Raw genomic sequence first — 20,341 nt, 5'->3', positions numbered from 1 at the left:
CCCGCCGGGGTGGGGAGCGGGGGTGCTGGGCACCCCGGGGCGCTGCGGGGCTCAGGGGGGGCTGCGCATGGCGAAGGATGGAGGGATGGAGGGAGAGGGATGGAGGGAGGGGGAAGGATGGAGGAATGGAGGGAGGGATGGAGGGATGGAGGGAGAGGGAAGGAGGGAGGGCGAGCGCTGGCAGCCGCCTCCTCCTCCTTTGCAGCCTGAGCCCGGACTGTTCCTCGCTGCCGCTTTCCTCCCGCACAGCTCCCTCTGCCTGTCTCCCCACGAACCTCCGCCGGGCCTTGCTGCTGCCATGCGGCCTCATCCTGCACCCCCCCCGCCTGCCGTTCCCCCCCCTGTGCCCCCCGAAGCCATGCCCCAGCCGCTGGCAGCTCCTGCCTGGCATCACCCCAGAGCATCCCCACCAGGCGTTGGCACCTGCACGGCTCCTTCCCTGGTCCTGGTCTGGTCCCCGAGCTCCAAGGCTTGGTCCCTGGCTCGGTTCTGATCCAGAACCTGAGCGCCTCGGCTTGGTGCTGAGCCTGGTTCCCAAACACCGTGGCGTGGTCCCCAGCTTGGTATTGGCCTCACCTCTGAGCGCCCCGGCTCGGTCCTTGGCTTCATCCTGACTCGGGCCCCAAACACCCTTGTCCAGTCCCCAGCTGGTCCCCGAGCACCTCAGCTTGGTCCTGATCCAGAGCCTGAGAACCTCGGCGTGGTCGTGCTCTGGTCCCTGACCACCCTGGCTTGCTCACGATCCAGTCCCCAAACATCTCGGTTTGGCCCCCAGCGGGGTCCTGATGTGTCCCCTGAACACCTCAGCTTGGTCCTGGTCCGGTCCCCAAGCAGCCCTGCGTGGTTCCTGGTGCTGAAGCTGCCCAGCACCAATATATTTCATCGTCTCTGACGGGGACGTGGCTTTGGATGCAGGTGGAGATGGCAGTGTGGGACCAGGGTGCTGCCAGCCGGGGGGAAAAGTGGATGTCCCCATCCCTGGGAAGCCCTGGGGTTTGGGGTGCTCCGGCCAGAGAGCAGAGGGTGAGGCTGGAGCTCTGCCCTCTCAGAGCTTTTGGGGCCGGCATCAACAACAGGCGCACTTCTGGGTTGACCAAGGCCTTGCGCACCATGCATGGTAAGTGGCACGGAAGGCTTCTTGCTGCAGGGTGAGAGCCACCGGCACCCAAAAAATGGCCTTTTCCCAAAGAAAAACGGGTGCTGAGGTCCCTATTAACCATATCTTGTATATCCCCCAATAAAAAGAGTGGTTTTTTTTCATGGTGCCCAGGGCCATCCGCATCCCATGGGGCTTGCAGGCTCGATGGCAGCAGAGAAGGGAGGGCACCGGTGGGATTTCTCACCGCAGGTTTGGTGTGAATTTGGCGGAGATTGGGGGTGCTGAGCGTTGTTAAAGTAAAGCCGGCAGGTGGGGGGACGTGGTGTGTGTGCCGCTGGTGTGGCACCGCTGTTGGTGCCAGCAGTGCTCGGGGCCAGCAGGATCCCACCCGCTGGGTGTGAGCACCCTTGGGTGCCATCAGAGCCCCGAGCCTACGGTGACAACACTCTCAGGGACAGGTCCGAGGGGACATTTAGGAACTCCCCCTCCGCCCGGTTTCCCTCTGGCCCCTTCCAGCAGGGCTGACCCCATCCCATCCCCGGAGGCAGCCCCGGGGGACCCGCAGCCCCGTCCCTCCCCGTCTCCCACCCGCGGTGTGGGGCAGCAGGTTCTGTGGGGCAGAGACGTGGGACAACGGTGTCACTTGGGTCTAGCTCTGGGATGCTCAGCAAAGGGCTGGGGGACACGGGGGCTGGAGAAGGAGATCTCTCTCCTCCCCAGGGCGGTTTGGGGACAGATCCCTGCTTTTCTGGGCTGGGAGAGGGCAGGAAAACAACCTCAAGCCCTGAGGTCCAAAGAGGGGAGCGGGGCTGCATTTTTCCCAGTTTCTTCTGGGGTTTCTCTTTGTTCCCCCTTTGCCCAAGCCTTGCTGGAACCGGGGGGACGCTTCCACCCCGCTGCTCACATCGACACCCCCACGATGTCCGTGCCTCCTTCCCTCCATCCCACCCCAGCCGCGGGGACCTGGCGGGCTGGGGACCTGAGGCTGAGCTGGCTCCGGGGCTCCAAGTAGGACAAATCCCTCCAGGAGCAGGATTTGGCCGCTGCCCAGGGCCGCCCAGCATCCGTGGCCCCGGCACTCCTTGCAAAACAAGCCCAGAGCCACAGCCCTGTTTTCGGGGCCCCTTTCCCATTCCATCTGGGGACAGGACCCTTTTCCCGGGACGAGCTGCCCGCCTTGGGATGAGGGATGAGGACCGCAGGCTCCCCCGCTGATGGATTTTCCCTCCCTGCTAATTATTTGGGCACCTTTCTCCGCGACGTGGCAGCTAAAGGTGAAAAACGCAGCAGAAATCCCGCTGCCGTTGGCCGCCGCGCAGTTTCGGCAGGCAGAGAGCGAGCCCAGCGAGGCCTCAGATCAGAACAAACGTTTAATTATAAAAATAGACGCGATTCTCTAATATTCCCCATAGAATCTCTTTACAAACGGGAAAATATTCATAATACCAACATCACCGCTACCAAAGGGACCGCTGCCGCAAAAGGCAGGCGGTGGCCGCGCCATCCCCACCGTGTGGCGCCGAGGGCACCGCATCCCCGCAGGGGAGGTGCTGGTTTACACCATTTACTCCGCGCCAGGAGCGGGGTAACTCACGGCCCGGGCGCTGCAAAGGCAGCCCCAGCCGGGCTGTCCGTGGGTGTATAAAAAAATCGGCGGCGATTCCTTTCTGTACATCTTTTGTTCTGTTCCTCCTCGGCGCAGGAGCTGTAGGAACGGCTCGGTCCTTGCGCTTTGGAGGCGGCTCCGGTGGCCGGAGCTGCTCCGAGCCACGGGTGCAGAGCGCGGCTCAGCACCGCCTCGGCCCTCTCCGCCGCGCTGCTCTCCTCCTGGCACAGCCGGGCACGGCTCGCCCGCGGCTGGCGTCCTCTCCGGGGCCACCCCAGGGTGTTCCCAGCCCAGCTCTTCCTCCAGATGCTCGGGGGGGTCCCGTTTCGGGCAAACGCCGTCTCGCAGCGCTCAGCGCGGGGGCTTCACAGCGTCCCGAAGGAGAGACCCACCGAGAAGAAGCCCAAGCCTTTGAGCTTCTCCTCCGTCCGCGCTTTCTGCTTCAGGTGGACTTTGCTGTGCCGCTTCTTCTCGTCGCTCCTGGCGAAGCGGCGGCCGCAGGTGTCGCAGGAGAAGGGCTTCTCGCCCGTGTGGGTGCGGATGTGGGTGGTGAGGTGGTCGCTGCGGCTGAAGTTCCTCAGGCAGATGCGGCACTGGAAGGGCTTGTGGCCCGTGTGGATGCGGAGGTGCCTGTTGAGCTCGTCGGAGCGGGCGAAGCTCCGCACGCAGTTCTCGACGGGGCAGGCGAAGGCTTTCTCGTGGGGCTTGGGGCAGAAGCATTTGGAAGAGCACTTGGTGCGGCGAGGCTTCTTCTTGGGCTCGGCCAGGGCCGGCGGGGCGGCAGGCAGCAGCGAGGGGATGGAGGCCGGGGCGGGGTGGCCCAAAAAGTCCGCGGGAGGGACGGAGGGCGAGGGGTGGGGATGGAGGAGCTCGCCGGAGCTCAGCAGAGCCGGCAGGACTTCGGGCTGGGCCAAGGAGGAGTCGAAGTCCGGCAGGAGCTGGGGGGCGAGGCTGTGCAGCTTGGCGTCCCCGAAGTCGCCGCGGGCCGGGAAGTTTTCGGGCTCGCAGCCGAATCCCAAAGAGGCTCCGGGGAAGCAGCCGGGGTCCTCCGCGAGGCTGCTGAGCTCCGACTGGCAGCTGACGGACAGCACGTTTTCCATCTTGGAGCCCAGCGGGTGGAACATGGCCTGGCCGCTCTCCCCGGCCGGGAAGGCCTCGGGGGAATGGTAGCCAGCGGGCAAGTAGGCTTGGTGCTGGGCCACGGGCTCCCACTGGGCGCAGGAGGCTTTGAACTTGTCCAGGGACGGCGAGCCGGGGGGCAGCTTGATGTCCTGCTTGGTGTCCAGGAGCTTGGGCTCGAAGAAGCACTGCGAGGGGCTCCCCAAGGAGGGCTGGGGCTGCAGGGGGTGCGTGGCCTCGGCGGTGGGGAAGGTGCCGTAGCCCTGCTCGCCGAAGGGGGCTGGCACGGGGACGTTCATGTCGGGCTGGCAGCCGGCGTAGAGCTCCAGCTGGCTCGGGGGCACCTCAGGGCAGGGGTAGAGAGCGTCCAGGTGCCTTTGGTGGCCCTCGGAGGGGGCGAAGGGGGAGATGCCCAGGATCCCCGACATCAGGTTGAAGAGGGATTCCTGGTCCTGGGGGTGCTCCGGCACCGCCTTGATGAAGAAGCTGCCGGTGTAGCTGAGCGAGGGGGAGGGCTGGCTGCCCGGGGGGGGGTAATCCGCCGCCCCGCCGCTCACCGGGGCGCCCAGCAGCTCACCTGGGGACGCAGAGGGGACGATTGTTAGAGGGGATAGAGGGATAGAGGGATGCTGGGATGGGGAGGGGGGAGATGCGGGGGAACGGCGGGATGCTGGAGCTGCGTCACCGCGTGGTCCCCATCCCAGCCGGGTCCCCTGTGCCCCCCCCCCATGGCAGGACCCCCATCACCCCCACCCTGGGCTGGCCGGGCACTGCTGGACCCGCAGCCAGGGGCTGGGGGGGCAGAGTTGGGGACGGTGCCCGGCTCCTAGCTGGAGATGTCGCCCCCAGCGGGGTCCCGCATCCCTGCCCGGCTCCCCCCCTGCCCTTACCTCCGAGGAATTCGGCCTCCGCCAGAAGTTGCTGCTCGGTCTGCCCCAAGCCCTGCAGCTCCCCGGCTTTCATCTCGCAGCTCTCCTCGTACTTGGAGTAGAGCGGGTCCGGGCAGGAGAAATCCATGACGTTGAGCATCTCCCTGGGAGGCACGGTCGGAGGAGAGCAGCTGGGAGGTGCTCGGGGGGGCTTGGGCCGAGCCCGAGGATGCTCCGGGGGCTGCGTGGGGTGAGCCGGGAGGTGCTGTGGGGTAGCCGGTGTGGTCCAGGGGATGCTCGGGGCGATCCGGGGGATGCTCAGGATGATCCAGGGGATGCTCACAGTGATCCCGAGGATGCTGCGGGGTGATCCGGAGGATGATGCAGGGTACCTGGCGTGGTGCAAGGGCTGCTCACGGCGATCCAGGGAATTCTCGGGGTGATCCAGGGGATGCTGTGGGGTACCCGGTGTGACGCAGAGGATGCTCAGGGTGATCCGGGGGATGCTTGGGGTGATCCGGGGGATGCTGCGGGGTACCCGGCGTGGTGCAAGGGATGCTCGGGGTGATCCAGGGGATGCTTGGGGGGATCCGGGGGATGCTCAGGGCGGTCCCGGGGATGCTCGGGGTGATCCAGGGGATGCTCGGGGCGAGCCGGGGGATGCTCGGGGGGATCCGGGGGGTGCTCGGGGTGCCTCGGGGGGTGCCCGGGGTGCCGGGGGCGGTGTGTGCGGGGGGGGGGGCTGCGGGCTGGGGCAGCCGTGCCCGGGGCCGTGGGGCGGCAGGGGCCGGCGGAGCAGCGCAGCCCGTGCGGACGCCCGGCTCGCCCTCCCCGCCGCCCCCTTTATAGCTGCCGCGGGGCCGCTCCGACCCTTCCGCCGCAGCCATTTCTGGAGTCCCCAGCGAGGCTGCCGTGACGTAAATGCCCAAATATGGACTCAGGATGTAGGCTAGGGAGCCCCAATAAGGAAATCTCTCCCGTGACGCTGCTGCCCCCTCCCTCCCCCCCACCCCTCCCTCCGCCTTTTCTCCAGATTATTTTTTTTTATCTTTTTTTTTTTTTCCCCCTTTTCCTTCCTCCTTCTCTCCCCCCCCCCCTTTTTTTTTTTTTTTTTTTTGCCCTAATAATCGCGATATTTTTAACAAATCGCTGCAGGCCCCGCGGTGCCGCCGGGCTTGGGGTGCATTGCTGGGTGCGTGGCTGCGTGCATGGCTGCACCTGGTTGTGCATCTGTTTGCGTGTGTATTTCAGTTGTGTGCGTGTGTTTGCGCGTGTGTTTTATTTGTGTGTGTGTGTTTTTGTGTGTATTTGTGCCCGGACTCTGTCCGTGTGCATGCACATCCCCCCCCCCCCCCCCCCGTCCCACCCGCACCCCCCACCACACCTTTCTCACCACCACACCCGTGCACACACACACAGGTGCAAGCACACACACACACACACACGTACACACATCCCTCGCCTCCCTCCGGGCTCAGGTCACCATCCCCACGGCCGGGGGATGCTCAGGATCCGGCCCTCGCACCGCAGCAACGCACTCCCCGAGCGCTCGGGCTCTGGCTCCCCTCCCAACGTGGGCTGCTGTTATTCCAGATTTACATCTCCCCAGGCTCTTATTCGCCTTATGCTATTTTTTCCCCGTGAATGCCTTTTGTTGCTCTTGTTCCTTCTAGAAGCGTGAAAGGTGCTGGGCTTGCGATTCCCCCCCCCCCCCCCCCCTGCCCCGTTCCTCCTTCCCAAGGAGGATTTTGCAATGCTTTCCCATTTCTGCTGGCATTCTGCGTTTGGAGCCGCGAGGCAGATCCTGGCTGCGCCGGCTTCTCCTGCGATGGGGCGAGCTGCCAAAACGAGAAGGCAAACGCTGCGGCCAGCTCCCTCACCGTGTCCCCGTCCTCCTGGTTCTTGGCTCCTGGCCACACCGGTGCGATCGGCGTGGGTTCAGGCTGGGAGAGGGCAGATCCACACCGCAAACCCCACCGGCGCATCCAAGGGGGACGTTGAGAGGGTGGAGCTGGTAGGAGCAGCTCTTCGGGAGGCTCCTTCCACTGCTGCCACGGTGCCCTGAGCATCCTGAAGCATCCACTGAAGGAAGTGTGGAGGCTGCTGCTTGTCCTGGTTTGATTTTGGAGATTTCCAAATTTCCAAGGGCAACTTTGAGCCGGAGCCGAGCCCGGCAGAGCGGCGATGCTTTGGGGAACCGGCATCGAGCATGGGTGGTTTAGCCAAGGAGGGGAAGTTTTTCTCCAGGCAATTCAGACCCCACCACAAAACACACGTGGAACAACAATTACAGGTGGTTTTGGAACAAACCCACCACTTTTGAGCAGAATGAAGCCGGTGAGGAGGCCGGCGTGGTCCATGAGCATCACCTACTGCATCCGCGGCACCAAGCGGGGCGCCGGCAAGGGCGCAGCGCTATTCCTGGCTGGGGCCGTGACTCAGCGCCTCACCTCGGGCAGAGCACTTCCAGATGTGTCTAGCAGTGCTTCCCCACGCGGGGGGCAGGCTGCTAAGCGCTGCCTCTGTAAAATGCGCCGAGATCTCCGGAGAAGAGGTGCAAAGAGGCGTTAAGCCTGGCTGGTGATTCAGGGAGTGTCAGGGGATGAGCTGCGAGGTTCAGGCTGGAAACAAAAGAGGGGATGGAGAGAGGTACAGGACATTGTCACTGGTGGAAATGGTGAGCAGGACAGAGTTATTCGTCGCTTCCCAGCTCTCAGGAGCTGGGGGAGTCCAGTGCCACGGCCACAACGCAGATTTGGGGCAGGCCAAAAGCAACGCTTAGCCCTGCAGGGCTCGACGAAACCGAAACTCACGGCTCCAGGATGTCACGGAGACCAGAGCGACAAATGGGTTCAAACAGTCTGCCTGTGGCTGCTGGCCACAACCACAGCCTCCTGTTCATGAGATCTGCTGCTCGCTGGCGGGACCCAACCCGGGGATGGACCTTGGGGTCCTTGCTCTCCTCCTCCCCCTGCCCTGGGCATCTCTCCGGGGATGTGCCGGACAGCCCCAGTCCCTTTTCTCCTGGAGGTGGAAAACCCTGTCCCACCTTTATGGGATGCCAGGCAGCAAGGGCTGACGTGCCCCACATGTCCCCCGCCACCGCCACGGGGCAAGGGCAGCCCTAGGAAACCTCTCTCCATCCGGAGAGCTGATCCTAAAATCGTGGTGGTCTGAGTCAGGAAAACAACGGTGTGTTGTTTATGTAAGCCTTGTCTGCCTGGGGGAGCACTGCTAATCCTCCAGGGGCGGCTGTGGTGGTTTGGGTATGGTCCCACGTACCCTCTCCTTTTTTTTCCTGCTTAGCTTGAGAGAAATAAAACCCCACTTGCATTTGTAAATCGGTCTCTAAATGACCCTCTCTGAAGGCAGCTCCTGTTGGGGAGCGTGGCCGTGTTAGCGAGGGGAGCATCAGCTCCGGCCGGGGAGGTGATGCTGCCAGCAAGGGCTCCAGCGAAGCGCATGAGGTAATAGAAAACGTGACTGGGAGCGGAGCCAGGCTCCGGGGCCAGCTGCTGGCACAGCGCCTTGGTGCCCAGGAGGGTCCTTGGCCGGGAGGACGCGGGATAGCCTTCCCGTGGCGCACCGTGTCGTCACACGGGGACAGGAGGGAATCCATGCGCCGCCGCCAGCTCCCCTCCTGCCTTGCAGAGGCACCCGGGCAGATAACAGATTTCACCCCCGATTTTCAGGTCCTCTCTGTCTCTGCTCCTTGCAGGAGCCTCTGCTGAAGCTCTCCAGGAGTGGAAGCGATTTGGAAAGCTGTTGTGTGAGCTCCAAGCGTGTACCTTGCCGTGGCGATCGCCCCAAGGAGAAAGGGTTCGGCTGCTGTCAGGGCATCCCTCCCTGCCTGCACCCCCATGGGAGCACCCTCGGGGCAGCCACCGACGACCCCAAAGGGAGCAGAGCTTTTGCTCTGGCATTGCCAGGAACCCAAAGACAGGACGCAATTTGCTCAGTGCCCTCTGACCCCTGCTGTGTGCGCACCCCCGTATCTTGTCCCCAGCTCGCCCAGGAGCGCAGCCCCCCCGGGGGACACGGTGCCAGCCCGGGGGCTCCCCGGCCACCTGCAGCTGGCTGGCACAAGCCACCAGCCCTGGCTCCAGCCTGGGTGAGTGTTCACTTGGCGAGCTCCTCTCCGGTGCCTGCTGGTCCGCCCAGGCATTTCCTCCAAGCTGGACCCCAATGTTTTTTTTGGCCTCCCCCCCACGACACACAGATCATCACGACAAGCTGCCTCCCCCCCAGCGGGGCTATAGCATGGAAATCAAGTGCAAATTCTTGGCTTTGTCTCATTTCTCCCCCAGCTTTCACCTTTGGGGGCTTGGTCTGGGCTCTCCCTTATGCTCCAGGGGGACTCTAGCAAGGGGCTGGATGCTCCTGGGACTCCCAGCCCTTTTTGAGGGAGAAGGTGCTGTGGAAAGGAGGCAAAGTGTCCTCCTGCTCTTGCCCTGCCTTGCCTTGCCATGGCCAGAAAGGAGCTGGGGGAGGCCTGGGGAGATCCCTCCCCACCACAGCCTCCCAGAGGTGGAGTTGGGCAGCACGGAGCTGAGGCTGGAAGTCGTTTCTCCAAAGGGATGGACTAAATGTGGGTCATGGTGATGCCACACGTAGGGAAAGGGATAATTTCCGTGTGTCTTCTTCCACATCCCAGGTATTTATGTCTCCTGCTTCTTCTGCACTAGACCTATATTTAATAACCCTTTGTAGTTTTTTCTCCGTTGTCTAATTATGTTTTGAACCCTTAGCACCCTGTGCTCATCCCTGTGGGTTGAGGAGCCTCCAGGCACACCGGGATGTGTGCGATGAACCTGCCGGCTGCCCACCAGAGACCGTGGCTCCATCAGCTGAGCCGCTGGTCCTGAATATGCATCAAGATGTTTCTGTGATTCCTTAAACCACCCCCACCAAAACAAAAGAAAACAGCAGAAGACAATGCTATTTCTTTACAAACCACCCCAAATTTCCCTCAGCTGGGCCCTGGAGAAAGAAAAGGGAGCAGAAGCCTGCCCTGAAGCTGGTGATGGACTTCACGGGGGGATGGATGGTGAGATGGGATGGGGCAGTGACCCATCTTGGGGTGGCTGCTGGAGGTGGCACACCGATGGGTCGCTGCCCCACTGCCGGATTTCTCCTCTTCGCTCTGTGCCACCCCTCCAGGGAGGGGTACATCGCCCCTTTCAGGAAAACTAGAATGCATTGCTCCGCATTTCCATGGCAACTGGCACACCACCAGCCCTGCTGCCAGTCCCTTCCCTGCTCGGCAGAGGGGATGCTCGTGTGACGGAGGGGACACCGAGAGGTCGGAGGGGATGCTCGTGTGATGGAGGGGACACCAAGAAGTCACAAGGATTGCCTCCACCTCCCACCCATGCCACCACCGAGGACTTTTGCCCAAGCGCATCTTTCCCCTAGTGGCTTCAGCAGATTTGAGCAGCATGTGAGGCTCTGTAAGATGTCTGCCAAAAGGGCTTTTTTTTTTTTTTTTTTTAATTATTATTTTTTTATTACCTGGCACGAGGGAGGAGCAGCTGGCTGGAATTTCAGAGCTGAGCCCGGCGGGAGGTCGGGGCGGATGGCTATCTCCCTCCAGGTTTTATGTTGCTGCACATCACCATATTCAGCGGGCGCTCAGCGACAGTGCCGCCTCTTCCTGACCTTAACATTTATGGCTTCTCCTGCATCCTTGCTTTTTTACCAGCTTTGGGGTGAAATCCCTCCAATTCGGGTGCTGTGGCTGTTCCCTGCAGCCCGGGAGCAGGCGAGGATGGCGGAGCAGCTCGCCAGAATGGAGCTTTTCATCCTAAAAATAGGCTGGGAGGAAAGCAGCTCTTCTCCTGCCCCCCAGCCCACCAAATGATCACACCCAAATCGATCCCAAAGGCAAAGCACTATCACTGTGAGCTCGCAGGGAAGCAGAAGCAGTGTTTCTGCTCTCTCCTTCATCACACATCCTAGCCACAATATTTTTAGTGTTGGTTTTGCATGTGCTGCTTAGGGGCAGGGCAATCAACTGGGCTCAGGACAAGCACCGTGACTTTGCCAGGCAGCTGGTGGGCACGTTTCCCTGTAATAAAGCAGGAGGGGACGATTTCCTCAACTTCTTTCCAAATTCACGTTTTTCTCTAAGAGTCTCTCCACCGCGGTGCGTTGACTGGAAAGCTGCAGGCACTTCAAGCAAGCCCTCCTTCCAGGCTGAATGAAGTGATTCACTGAGCCCCAAATAAGCCTTTCTCCACTCGCTCTCACACTGGTTTTTAACCACCTCTAAAAAAAATCTGTATGTTTTTAATAAAACAATATTTAAACTGAACCATTGGGCTGTTTTATTTTTAACTTCTGAGTTTCCAGAGGGCTTTGACCAGGACCTTGATGCCTGAAATGAACCAGCACCAGGGGGTTCCCTCAGGGCTCTCAGCCCCCCCAGGACATCGCAGGCTGCCGTGCCCCCAGTATCACAGGGCTCTGGCTTTGCCAGCACTCTGGCAGAGATGCCCTGAGCGGGACACAGACGTCCACTGCCACCCTCCACCCGAAACAGAGCCGCCTTGCCATCAGATAAGGCTGCTCATTAACAAACCATTGCAATAAAATACCCTAAGGACGGATGCAGAAGAGCTGAGCTGGCTGCAGAGGTGCTGCTAGCAGAGGGCAAGTTACCAGAGCCATTCCTCCACCCACTGGTGTGAGTTAAGTGACATGGCCAAGGACACACGGAGTGCCTGTTGCAGAGATGGTGGCCAAAGCTTTTCCAAGCACTGGCTGCAAGCCGTGCCCTCGAGCCCCCTGAGGTTCCCAACCTCTCTGATTTTAAGGGGCACCTGGCCCAGTGCCTGCCTGGTGAGGAATTTATCCCACAGCTCTTCATTTGTGAGGGCTGTCCGCTTCCTTGACCAGATCCTTTTCAGGAATGTTTCCAAGACTCCAGAGAAACACACTCCAGAATCATTAATCAGTGCAGCATAAAGATTTATTAACTCTCTTCTCCATGAAATAAAACCATCAGCCTCCGAAGCCGGCTTTCTGTGCCATCAATTCTTCCTTCCAAGTAAATTTAAAGGCTGTCACCATCAGCTGCTAGAGAAGGCAAATCCATCTATCAAGTTCTGATTTGTTGCTTGTGGTTACAGCATCGTGATCTCGACTCGCATCCAAAATACGATTGTGAAATGATGGTAGGCTTTCTTTTGCCATTAGTATTAATTATATTAATAAAACTTGATGATATTCTTGCCAAAGGTTGGAAGTGCATGGAAAGTCATGGAACTCTGCGAATTGACTGCTCTGGCCTCTTGGCATATAATTAGGAAAACTATTAAACGTGGTGTTTTGTGCAAATTAATACAAGCTGCATCTATTCTGCAGTGCCCCCGTTCAGCTACAAGAGCAGAAGTTCCCTTCTCACATGCAGGCAGCAGGCTGCTCAACCTAGGCATGAATGGAAAAAGCATCACTCTCAAATATATTTGCTAGAGTGCATTTTTTTTTTTTTACCCCAAAACCCTCTCAGTGGAAAAATACTGTGGTGCAGGAGAGGGGAGAAGTCAGTGCATCCGCTCCTGGCCTGATGGGTTCCAGCCACGCATCCATCACCCTTTTACCAGCATTGGCTGGAGCTGGGAACAGATCAGTAGGTAATGAGGCGAGGAAGCCGTATAGGAGCATTAGGCTGAGCTGGAAAAGGATGGGGTTGAAACTTTCCTATAAACTTGAATCACCACAATGACACACATCACCGGGAATATTTACTCGTGTCACCTGGAAGAGAGTCAGGAGGAGGAAGGGTCTTGAGTGGGCCTCCACGGGGCGCTCCATGCTTCAGTCTCTGAGGTGAGCAGGAGGGTTTTTCTTTGCCTTGGAGCTGCTGAAAAGGGACTGGAGCAAGGCCGAGCATCCCCCGCAGGAGCCTCCTGGTCCTGGGACACTGCTCTGCAGGGCACACCGTGAGCAGTCTCCTCTTGTCTTGGCTTCCTTCAGCTCGTGGTCTCATGGCTCCTCTCAGCCTTCCCTGGTGCGTCCTCTTCCCATCATCGCCCGAAGCTGGTGATGCCAGCTGGGTTGAAGGGTTTGTTTGCATGGAGGTCCACCTCAGCTAATGCCACGGCCTCTAGCATCAGTTCTGCAGCTTATATCCATCTACAAGTAAGCACAGCAATTGGGAAATTACCAGTGATTAAATCTGGGATATAAGATCGAATCGTGGAATGGTTTGGGTTGGAAGTGACCTTGAAGACCACTTGGTTCCAGGGGGTACCCTGCCTTGCTTTGGGCAGGGTCTGGGTGTCCTGATGCCAACAGCCAGCTGCAGCCAGCATCAGCCCATTGGTGTGGTGGACCTCTGTTTTTTTCTCTGCTTTATTTCTCTATTTTTTAAAATATAAGCAGGATGCAATCGCTGGGGACAGCACCGGGTGCAAGGCACGGGATGGACACTGCACCCCTGGTGTTGTGACAGCGAGCGATGACAGACGCATGCTCAGCTCGCACCGATTTCTCCTTTGCTGCTCCAGTTCGCAACTAAAAATAAGCAGAAGGAGCTGAGTCTGCTCCAAGGAATTGTGGGGTAATAGATAAATAAAAATAAAAAGCAATGCTGGTGAGCGGAGACGTTTTTAAAGCTAGATCACCTCCGTCATTGCCACAGCTTTAAACCTCTGCCCAGGAAACACCCCCAGATCAATGCCTTCCTGTTAAAAATGAAAATTCCTTTCCTGTATGGCCAGGAAATGTCCAGGGAGGAGGATGCAGTCAGAGCCGCTGACCCCACCTTCATGGTCAGGTGGTGGATTAGGATCCTGGCTAAAAACCTCCAGCGAGCTCTCCTAGCAGGTCGCAGCCTGACCCCCGCTGCAACCTTTTGGTCTCTGACAATGAGCCTGGGCTTGTTTCGTGCCTCGACCATGCCTTGGCTCCCTGCTGGGAAGAGGCCTGGCAGTGCAACCTCCTTCTGTCCCCCGCTCCGTGCTCTGGTTGCCTACAGAGGGGCATGCACGGAGGTGCTGGGGGCTGCTCAGGGGGATCTCATGTCCGCCAAGCCCTCCAGTGAGGTGCGGAGAGGCCGGAGCCAGGCTCTGCTCAGCAGTGCCCAGGGCCAGGCCCAGAGGCCGCGGGCCCAGCCCGGAGCCCCGGCGGCTCCCCCTGCCCCTCAGGCAGCACTGCTGGGCCGGGCGGGTGCCGGAGCCCTGGCACAGGCTGCCCAGAGCTTGGGGGGCTCCTCCTGGGGGAGCTTCAGCAGCCACTGGGACATGGGGTTGGAGGTCCCAGACCCTGGGGCCCTGTGCTCCATGGCCACTGAGTGACCCGGTCTGGCTGTCTGGGACTCCATAGAATCATTCCTTGCAGGGCGCACGTGAATTAAACATTTTTAACATTTATGTTAATAAAATAACATTAATAACAGGTTAAGTTTAATAACAGTCTGCTGCAGAGGAACGCTGCAAGATGTATCATTCTTGCCCAAAAAGTGTTTGGAAAGGGCCTACAAGGTGCACATCCCCTCCCAAGGTCATGCACGAGCTGCCACTGGAGAGACTGGGGTGAGCTTCTGTGGGAACATCTAGTGGGATCGTCAATGTTGGCTTTAAGGGTGCCAGCACTTCGGGGAGGTTTCATCTCTATCTCAGGCTCTACTCAGAGGCATTTCATGTTGTATCTGTTTTGTTTGTTTCTTGACTCTTTGGTCTGATTTCTCCTTTCCTCCTCCCCCAATGAGGTAAATAAAGCTTATTCTTCAGGAAACATTCATCTCCCAGTTTGCCCCAGGCACAACCCAACTGTCCTTAGGGGCTGAACACGACCATAAGCATTTACTCTTACCTCTGAAACGCAGCCAGCTTTGGCATAGCACATGCTAATATTCGCTACTTTCACTTGCACATGACATTTTCTTCTTTTTTTTCCCTCTCCTTTCAGAATTCAGATTCAATCGGTGATAGCAAAAGGTTGAAAGACCACATCATGCTGGAAGCGTGGACATTTCAGGGGAAGAAACACGCCTGGTTTTCCGAGGAGATGAAACAAGGCTGCGCTTTGTCGGCACAGCCGCGACTTTCCCACAGCGATCCGTAGGCAACGCTTTGAACGTGTCCGACATCAGAAGCTGTGGCTCTGCCCTTTCTCCTTGTCCTCGCTGGCGATTCTGACCCCTCGCTGTAAGCAGCTCCAGCTTCCTCTGCAGTCACCGAGGGCGGTGATTAATCCCATTCGATGCCTCGCTGATGTGTTAAACAAAATGCTGCGCCGGTTTGGAAATGTCAGGCTCTCGCCTGAGTGTTTGCTTCCGATTGTCAGGTTTTGCTCCCCCTTTGTCATGTTTAGCTTCACAAAACACAGGCATTGCATTTTGATTTCCATTGCATTTTGATTTCCATCGGATCACAGGGCCAAGTCTGGAGCTCGAGTCAACCAACTGACACTGCCTGAAGTCCTGACTCATGAAACTTGGCTGGGGTTGAGTTACTCTTCCAGAGAAGACCGAAAGCTGAGGTCTTCAGCCCCAAGCACCGGCTGAAACCGTGTGGTGCTCTTTGCCAGGATGTTTTCATTAGCTCTTTGTTATTATCCCTAGCACTTGTCAGATAGGATAATTTGGAACGAAAATGATGCAATGCGTACACTAAGTGCTTGTAATCACTGCTTCCAATTTTTCTGCCATTCACAGGGGTCTTTCCTGCAGCAATACAAGCAGCGTCTACCTGCAGCCCGCACAGCACACCAGAGGACAGGATGCCCCAAGCAGGGAATGCCAGAAGCAACCAGGATGACACCAGCCTATGTCAAAACTGTTTCCTTTCTCCCAGTCTCCTTTCCTCCTCTACCCCGTTGTTCCTCCTGTATGAGAGACACACACCTCACCCCTCTATGGTGCCTTGGGCAGAGGCAGACAGACTCCTGCTATTCGTGTCAGCTCTTGCCTGTTTCATCCTTGGCACTGGCCAAAAAGTCCTCCTGAGCTCCTCTACTCCCAACATGTCCCGCGCACTGCAGGAGCAGCAGCAGAGCACGTGCTCTTCAGTTTCAGGAGCTGTGGAGGGCTGAGATAAGCTCACCCGGGGCAAAGCATTCCCAGATCATGCCTGTGAAGTTGCCATAAACCTCCTTGAACACAAGGAGAAAAGCCAGATTTGTCAAAGGTTCCACCTGAGCACGTTCAGGTGGATTTTCCCGGGATAGGTATCTCCCTGATCATCCCACATTTTATGGCACTCCAAAACACTTTTTAATCTGGCCAAACGACATATTTTTTTCTTCCCCTCATTCCTGAAAACCACAGAACTGTTTCATCTGAAACTTTACACAAAATCTCAGCTGGAGGGAGACTTTTGTCCCAGAAAATTCTTGTCCAAACAACTACAGTTTGGCAAAAGTTCTGAGCAACTGAAGTTGGGCGTTGGAAACAGGAAAAGCTGGGCTGCCGTAACGAGTGGAGCGGTCGGAACCGGCAACGGACCATATATGCTACCTACAGCAACAGTGTCTTTAGCTTTGCATCCCTGAAGCAAACTTCATTTTAGTTAAACGTTTGGCTTCCATATCTACAAGGCTGTCATTGGCAAAATATTACAAGACAAGTGCACTCACTACTTGTCCGCGCTACGCGGAGTCTTCCCTCTTGCTTCTGATGGTTGCCCATGGCCAAAGGCAGGGACATTTCAGCCTTTATGATCCAACTCAGTAGCGAATGAACCCAAAAAGCAGGTGCCTTCTCTTTCTGAGGAGGTGGAACGCCAGGGTCTCCTACAGATAGGTGGTCAGCCAAGGCGGACTTTGTCTCATGACAACAGATCTTGAACTTGGGTTTCCTGGATTGTCGAAGGAGACCACTTCCGAGCTTCTAAAATCTTAGCAGAGTGGATTACAGATATATAAGCCAAGGGCATCTTGCTTCACAGATGGAAAGATACAGAAATCATGCTGATAAAATTACTGAAAACTGTAACACACCCACAACACGCTGGCTACCATATTTTTTGCATGCACATTCCGGGTGATCCTGTAGCCAAAAACGGCAACTAGAAAAGCAACCCGAGGGGACGCAATTCCTTCATATAACTTTGCGCCCAGGAATAATGGTGTGTGCCAGTTCCGTGGATATGTGCTGAACCAGCCAGAGTGATTCACAACGGTTGGCAAAACGGAAGCGTTAGTCACTGCGAAAGATCAAGGAGTTAGTGTTGGCATATCGTGGGCACACCGAGGAGAAACGAGAACCAAATAGGGAAAGGGTAATGCAGTGGAAGAGAAGCTGAGAAGAGGATGGAAAGGGAAGGGTAACTTCGTAAATAAGGAAGGCTCTGGAAGAGGAGGGTAGTGCCAACACGGGCAGGTAATGGGCAGGACAGGGTGGTAGCAGGTGTTCGAGTTCAGAGAGTAATGTGACTTGTCCAACACATCAGTGCCCTCACACGGGTTGCCCTGCATCCTCAGCCCAGCATTTCTCAACTTAAAACCACGACCAGGCACTGCTGTCTGAGATCTGGCAGCTCTGCAGGCAACGGCAGGTCCCCAAGCCCTCTGCAGGAGATGCCAAAGAGGGCTCAAGACCAGGCTCATGTGCGCCAAGACCTCCAACCTCTACTTTTTCACTGTGCGGGCTGCCTGAGAGGCTGAATGCTTGTTCTGGTTGGTACAAGCTCCATTTGGGATAGCTGCTGGGGATATGGGTGGCCACATTTGGGCCCCATTCTGTGCTTGGAGGCCGTGAGCTGGAGCATGGTCTTTCCAAAGGTGCAGGGACTCTTTCCCAGATGAGAGTGAGTGGGGCACCCTCTGCTGCCAGGGTTTGCCTGTCAGATAGCTCGAGTTAACTCAGGTTTTTCTTGAGTATAACACCAGGAATACGAGGCCTCCACGCGTGGTGAGCTTTGCCCACAAGGTGTGATGAACCATGTAAGTGAACAAGGTGGGCAGTGATCAGCAGAGCCGGTGAAGCCTGATGTCCTACAGAGCTGTAGCTCTTAATTGGGTCCCCTGGCGTTTCATAAGGCTTTAATTAACAGACTCTGTAAAAATCCTCCTGTGGTCGGGCAATTCACAACATTTGGTTGAAGCTTCCCAATGGCTGTCAGCCAGTTATTACTTTATTCCTTAAAAATCGGGACGATGAGCAGACAGACAGATGCAGGCACAGGCAGGATGCGATCACCTCAGCCTTGTTTCCAAGGAAGCCGGGCTCAGAGGTGTCTCAAGGAATTAGTATGGACATCTTACACTTCTCAAGTGTAAGATTTCATAAACTCCCACACGGGGGTGACCTGCCAGACAGAACTCAACATCGTGCTTTCTTTGTAACAGGCTCCGACAATGCAAGTGTGTGAAATGCCAGCAGCTGAAGAGGCATGAACGGGAATGAAATGCACTTTGAGCCCATTGCTGGTTTACATTTGTTTCTGTATTGAAAGGAGCATTGAAAGGAGCAAGGGAGAAGAAAGACTGAAGGGTTGAAGTAGCAAAAAGTGATTCACCACGAAGGTGGGGGTGAGCTGTACGTTCACTCAATCCTGTGCAGGGATTTCAGGGATGTAAACAAGGTGCCGATGACCCTCTGAAAGATAAATGGATGTGTGACCCCTCCTAAAGCTGCACTGTGGGTTTTCGTTTTGTCTTTGCGATTAAAAATTACAGCTTACAGAGGGGGAGCACATTGTAAATGTTTGGTTCAGCAAGTGGAGACTGCAGAGGGCACATAAAAATTGATTAACTTTTAATAAACAGCTGACCTTCTATGCTGGTATAAACAGGCTCTATGTCTGTGGTCCCCCACACCCTTGGTCTTCTCAAAATGTATAAAGCAGAGCAAATAATAGCATTTTAGATGGGGTGAATCACCCCCTGGGCTCCATTGCCTGATCTCTGTTGACTACATGGGAGCTTGGATGCCTGCCGTGTAGCATCCACAGGTAGACTCGCAGAACGGGGTACATCTTGTCTGCCCGTTTTCCTCCAGCACAGATAAAATGCCTGTGAGTTGGGTTTCTGCAGCTTGGAGCCCAAGGGGACCCGTTTCTTTGTTGGACTGTGGCCAGGACCCAAATAAATACACCAGGAATAGTAACTAAAATAATAATAGTTATAATGATATAATAATAATAAAGTATTGGTCCAGATAACACTACATATTATGATTTCTAAGTAATCATAGGAAACCCTAGGAGAGGAGGTGAGAATTTACAGGACTTGGCTTTTTAAGAGAGACAGTAATGCACTGGAAAGGGTCCAGCGCAGGGCCACCGAAATGATCAAGGGATCTGCTTTTTTTTTTTTTTTTTTTTTTTTTTTTTTAGCCCAGAAAAGAGGGGGCTTGGGGGATCCCATCCATTCCCATAAATCCCTGCAGGGAGGTGCGGAGGGGATGGAGCACCCAGCCTTGCTCTGGCCGTGCTGCAGAGGGAGAAGCCGTGCTGGGAAACTTTGTGCAGAGCAAATGTAATTTTGCCCGCAGTGCTGGGAGCCCTTGGCCAGCTCTGCCAGCTTCCCTGTCTGCAGCATGAAGGAGTGATGATAGCGGTATTCAATGTGAATTCCCACCTGCCTCGCGCGGCTGTTTTGGGCTTTAATTAATACTTGCAGAGTGCTTAGAAAGCCACATATAGGAGATGTTATGTAAGCACAAGTTATTATTAAAAAACATTATGAGCGAGCTGTTAGACCGGCAGATGGAATTATCAGTGGAATTATACTTATTAATCGATCATCTTTCATTTTGTTTCACCTCCCATTTCTTTTATCACCCCCCAGCTCCGGGCTGGCCATCCCAGCACTGGTTAAATGGGCACCATGATGAGTGCTGCACCAGCGGGGGCACGAATTATTTGCAGGCAGTGATGTGAGCACGTCGTAAAACCAACCAGAACCCATCAGTGGGCTGAAGCGGGCACAGATGATTGAGAACGGAGGGTAGGTGAGACCTGGTTGTCATCTCCAGCACCAAGGCTCGGAGTTTTGGCTAAGCAAGTGGCTGCGAAGAGGAAGCCCGCTAATGGGAAATGTTTATTGTTCCGCAGCAGTAATTGTTCTCTGTTCGAACTGGCAAACTGCTGTGGGGCAAAGTCTAATTTTATCTCTTACCTTCTCGGGATGTTAGGGAGCTAAAGGCACCATCACATAAAGTCTCTGTGCCCGAGGGCAGAGGCCAAAGCCAGCGCTACAGATCAGTGCGTGTCCTCAGGGAAGGTTTACAGGAGGTGGGACACACAAAGTCTGTGCACTCCAGCACACGCATGTCCCACCTCCTGGAGGAGATGCGGGAAGAATTTGGAGGATGACCAGGAAAATCTCACAATTGCCCTCGTGATGGAAGCTCTGGGGCAGCTCCTTCCAGTAAGACGGTGATGGAGAAGTGGTTCATGGGGCTTCTCAAGAGCCAAAGCTCCCAAAGCGGTGACCATCCCCACCACAGTGCTCCCGAAAGCCAACGCGATGACTGTCCCCACCATAATGCAGCTTTGGTAATTATTTCTTAAGTCTTTCATCTGTGCACCTGTACAGCAAACATTTCCTTCTGCACTTGGCCAGCGCCTAGCACAACCGGCCTTTGTTTCTGGCTGGAGGTTTTCAAACGACAAGACAGGAATATTCCTTTTTATTATTAGATTTCCTTGGAGTGGTTTGGTACCTAGAATTAGAAAAGTCTCTGGAGTATATACTAAA

At 56.5% G+C, this 20,341-nt stretch overlaps 1 protein-coding gene across 1 annotated transcript; it reads right to left on the bottom strand.

Moving 5' to 3' along the window:
* Positions 1–3,070: 3,070 nt before the first annotated feature.
* Positions 3,071–4,853, bottom strand: EGR4 (early growth response 4). Its single transcript, XM_035547413.1, has 2 exons — positions 4,715–4,853; positions 3,071–4,401 (listed from the first exon to the last, which is right to left on the bottom strand). Exons 1-2 carry the CDS (start codon positions 4,851–4,853, stop codon positions 3,071–3,073), a joined length of 1,470 nt encoding a protein of 489 aa, XP_035403306.1.
* Positions 4,854–20,341: the final 15,488 nt, after the last annotated feature.

The sequence above is a fragment of the Cygnus atratus genome, chromosome 4 (genome assembly GCF_013377495.2).
Source record: "Cygnus atratus isolate AKBS03 ecotype Queensland, Australia chromosome 4, CAtr_DNAZoo_HiC_assembly, whole genome shotgun sequence".
Classification (NCBI taxonomy): Eukaryota; Metazoa; Chordata; class Aves; order Anseriformes; family Anatidae; genus Cygnus; species Cygnus atratus.
This window is presented reverse-complemented; position numbering and strand designations above follow the sequence as displayed.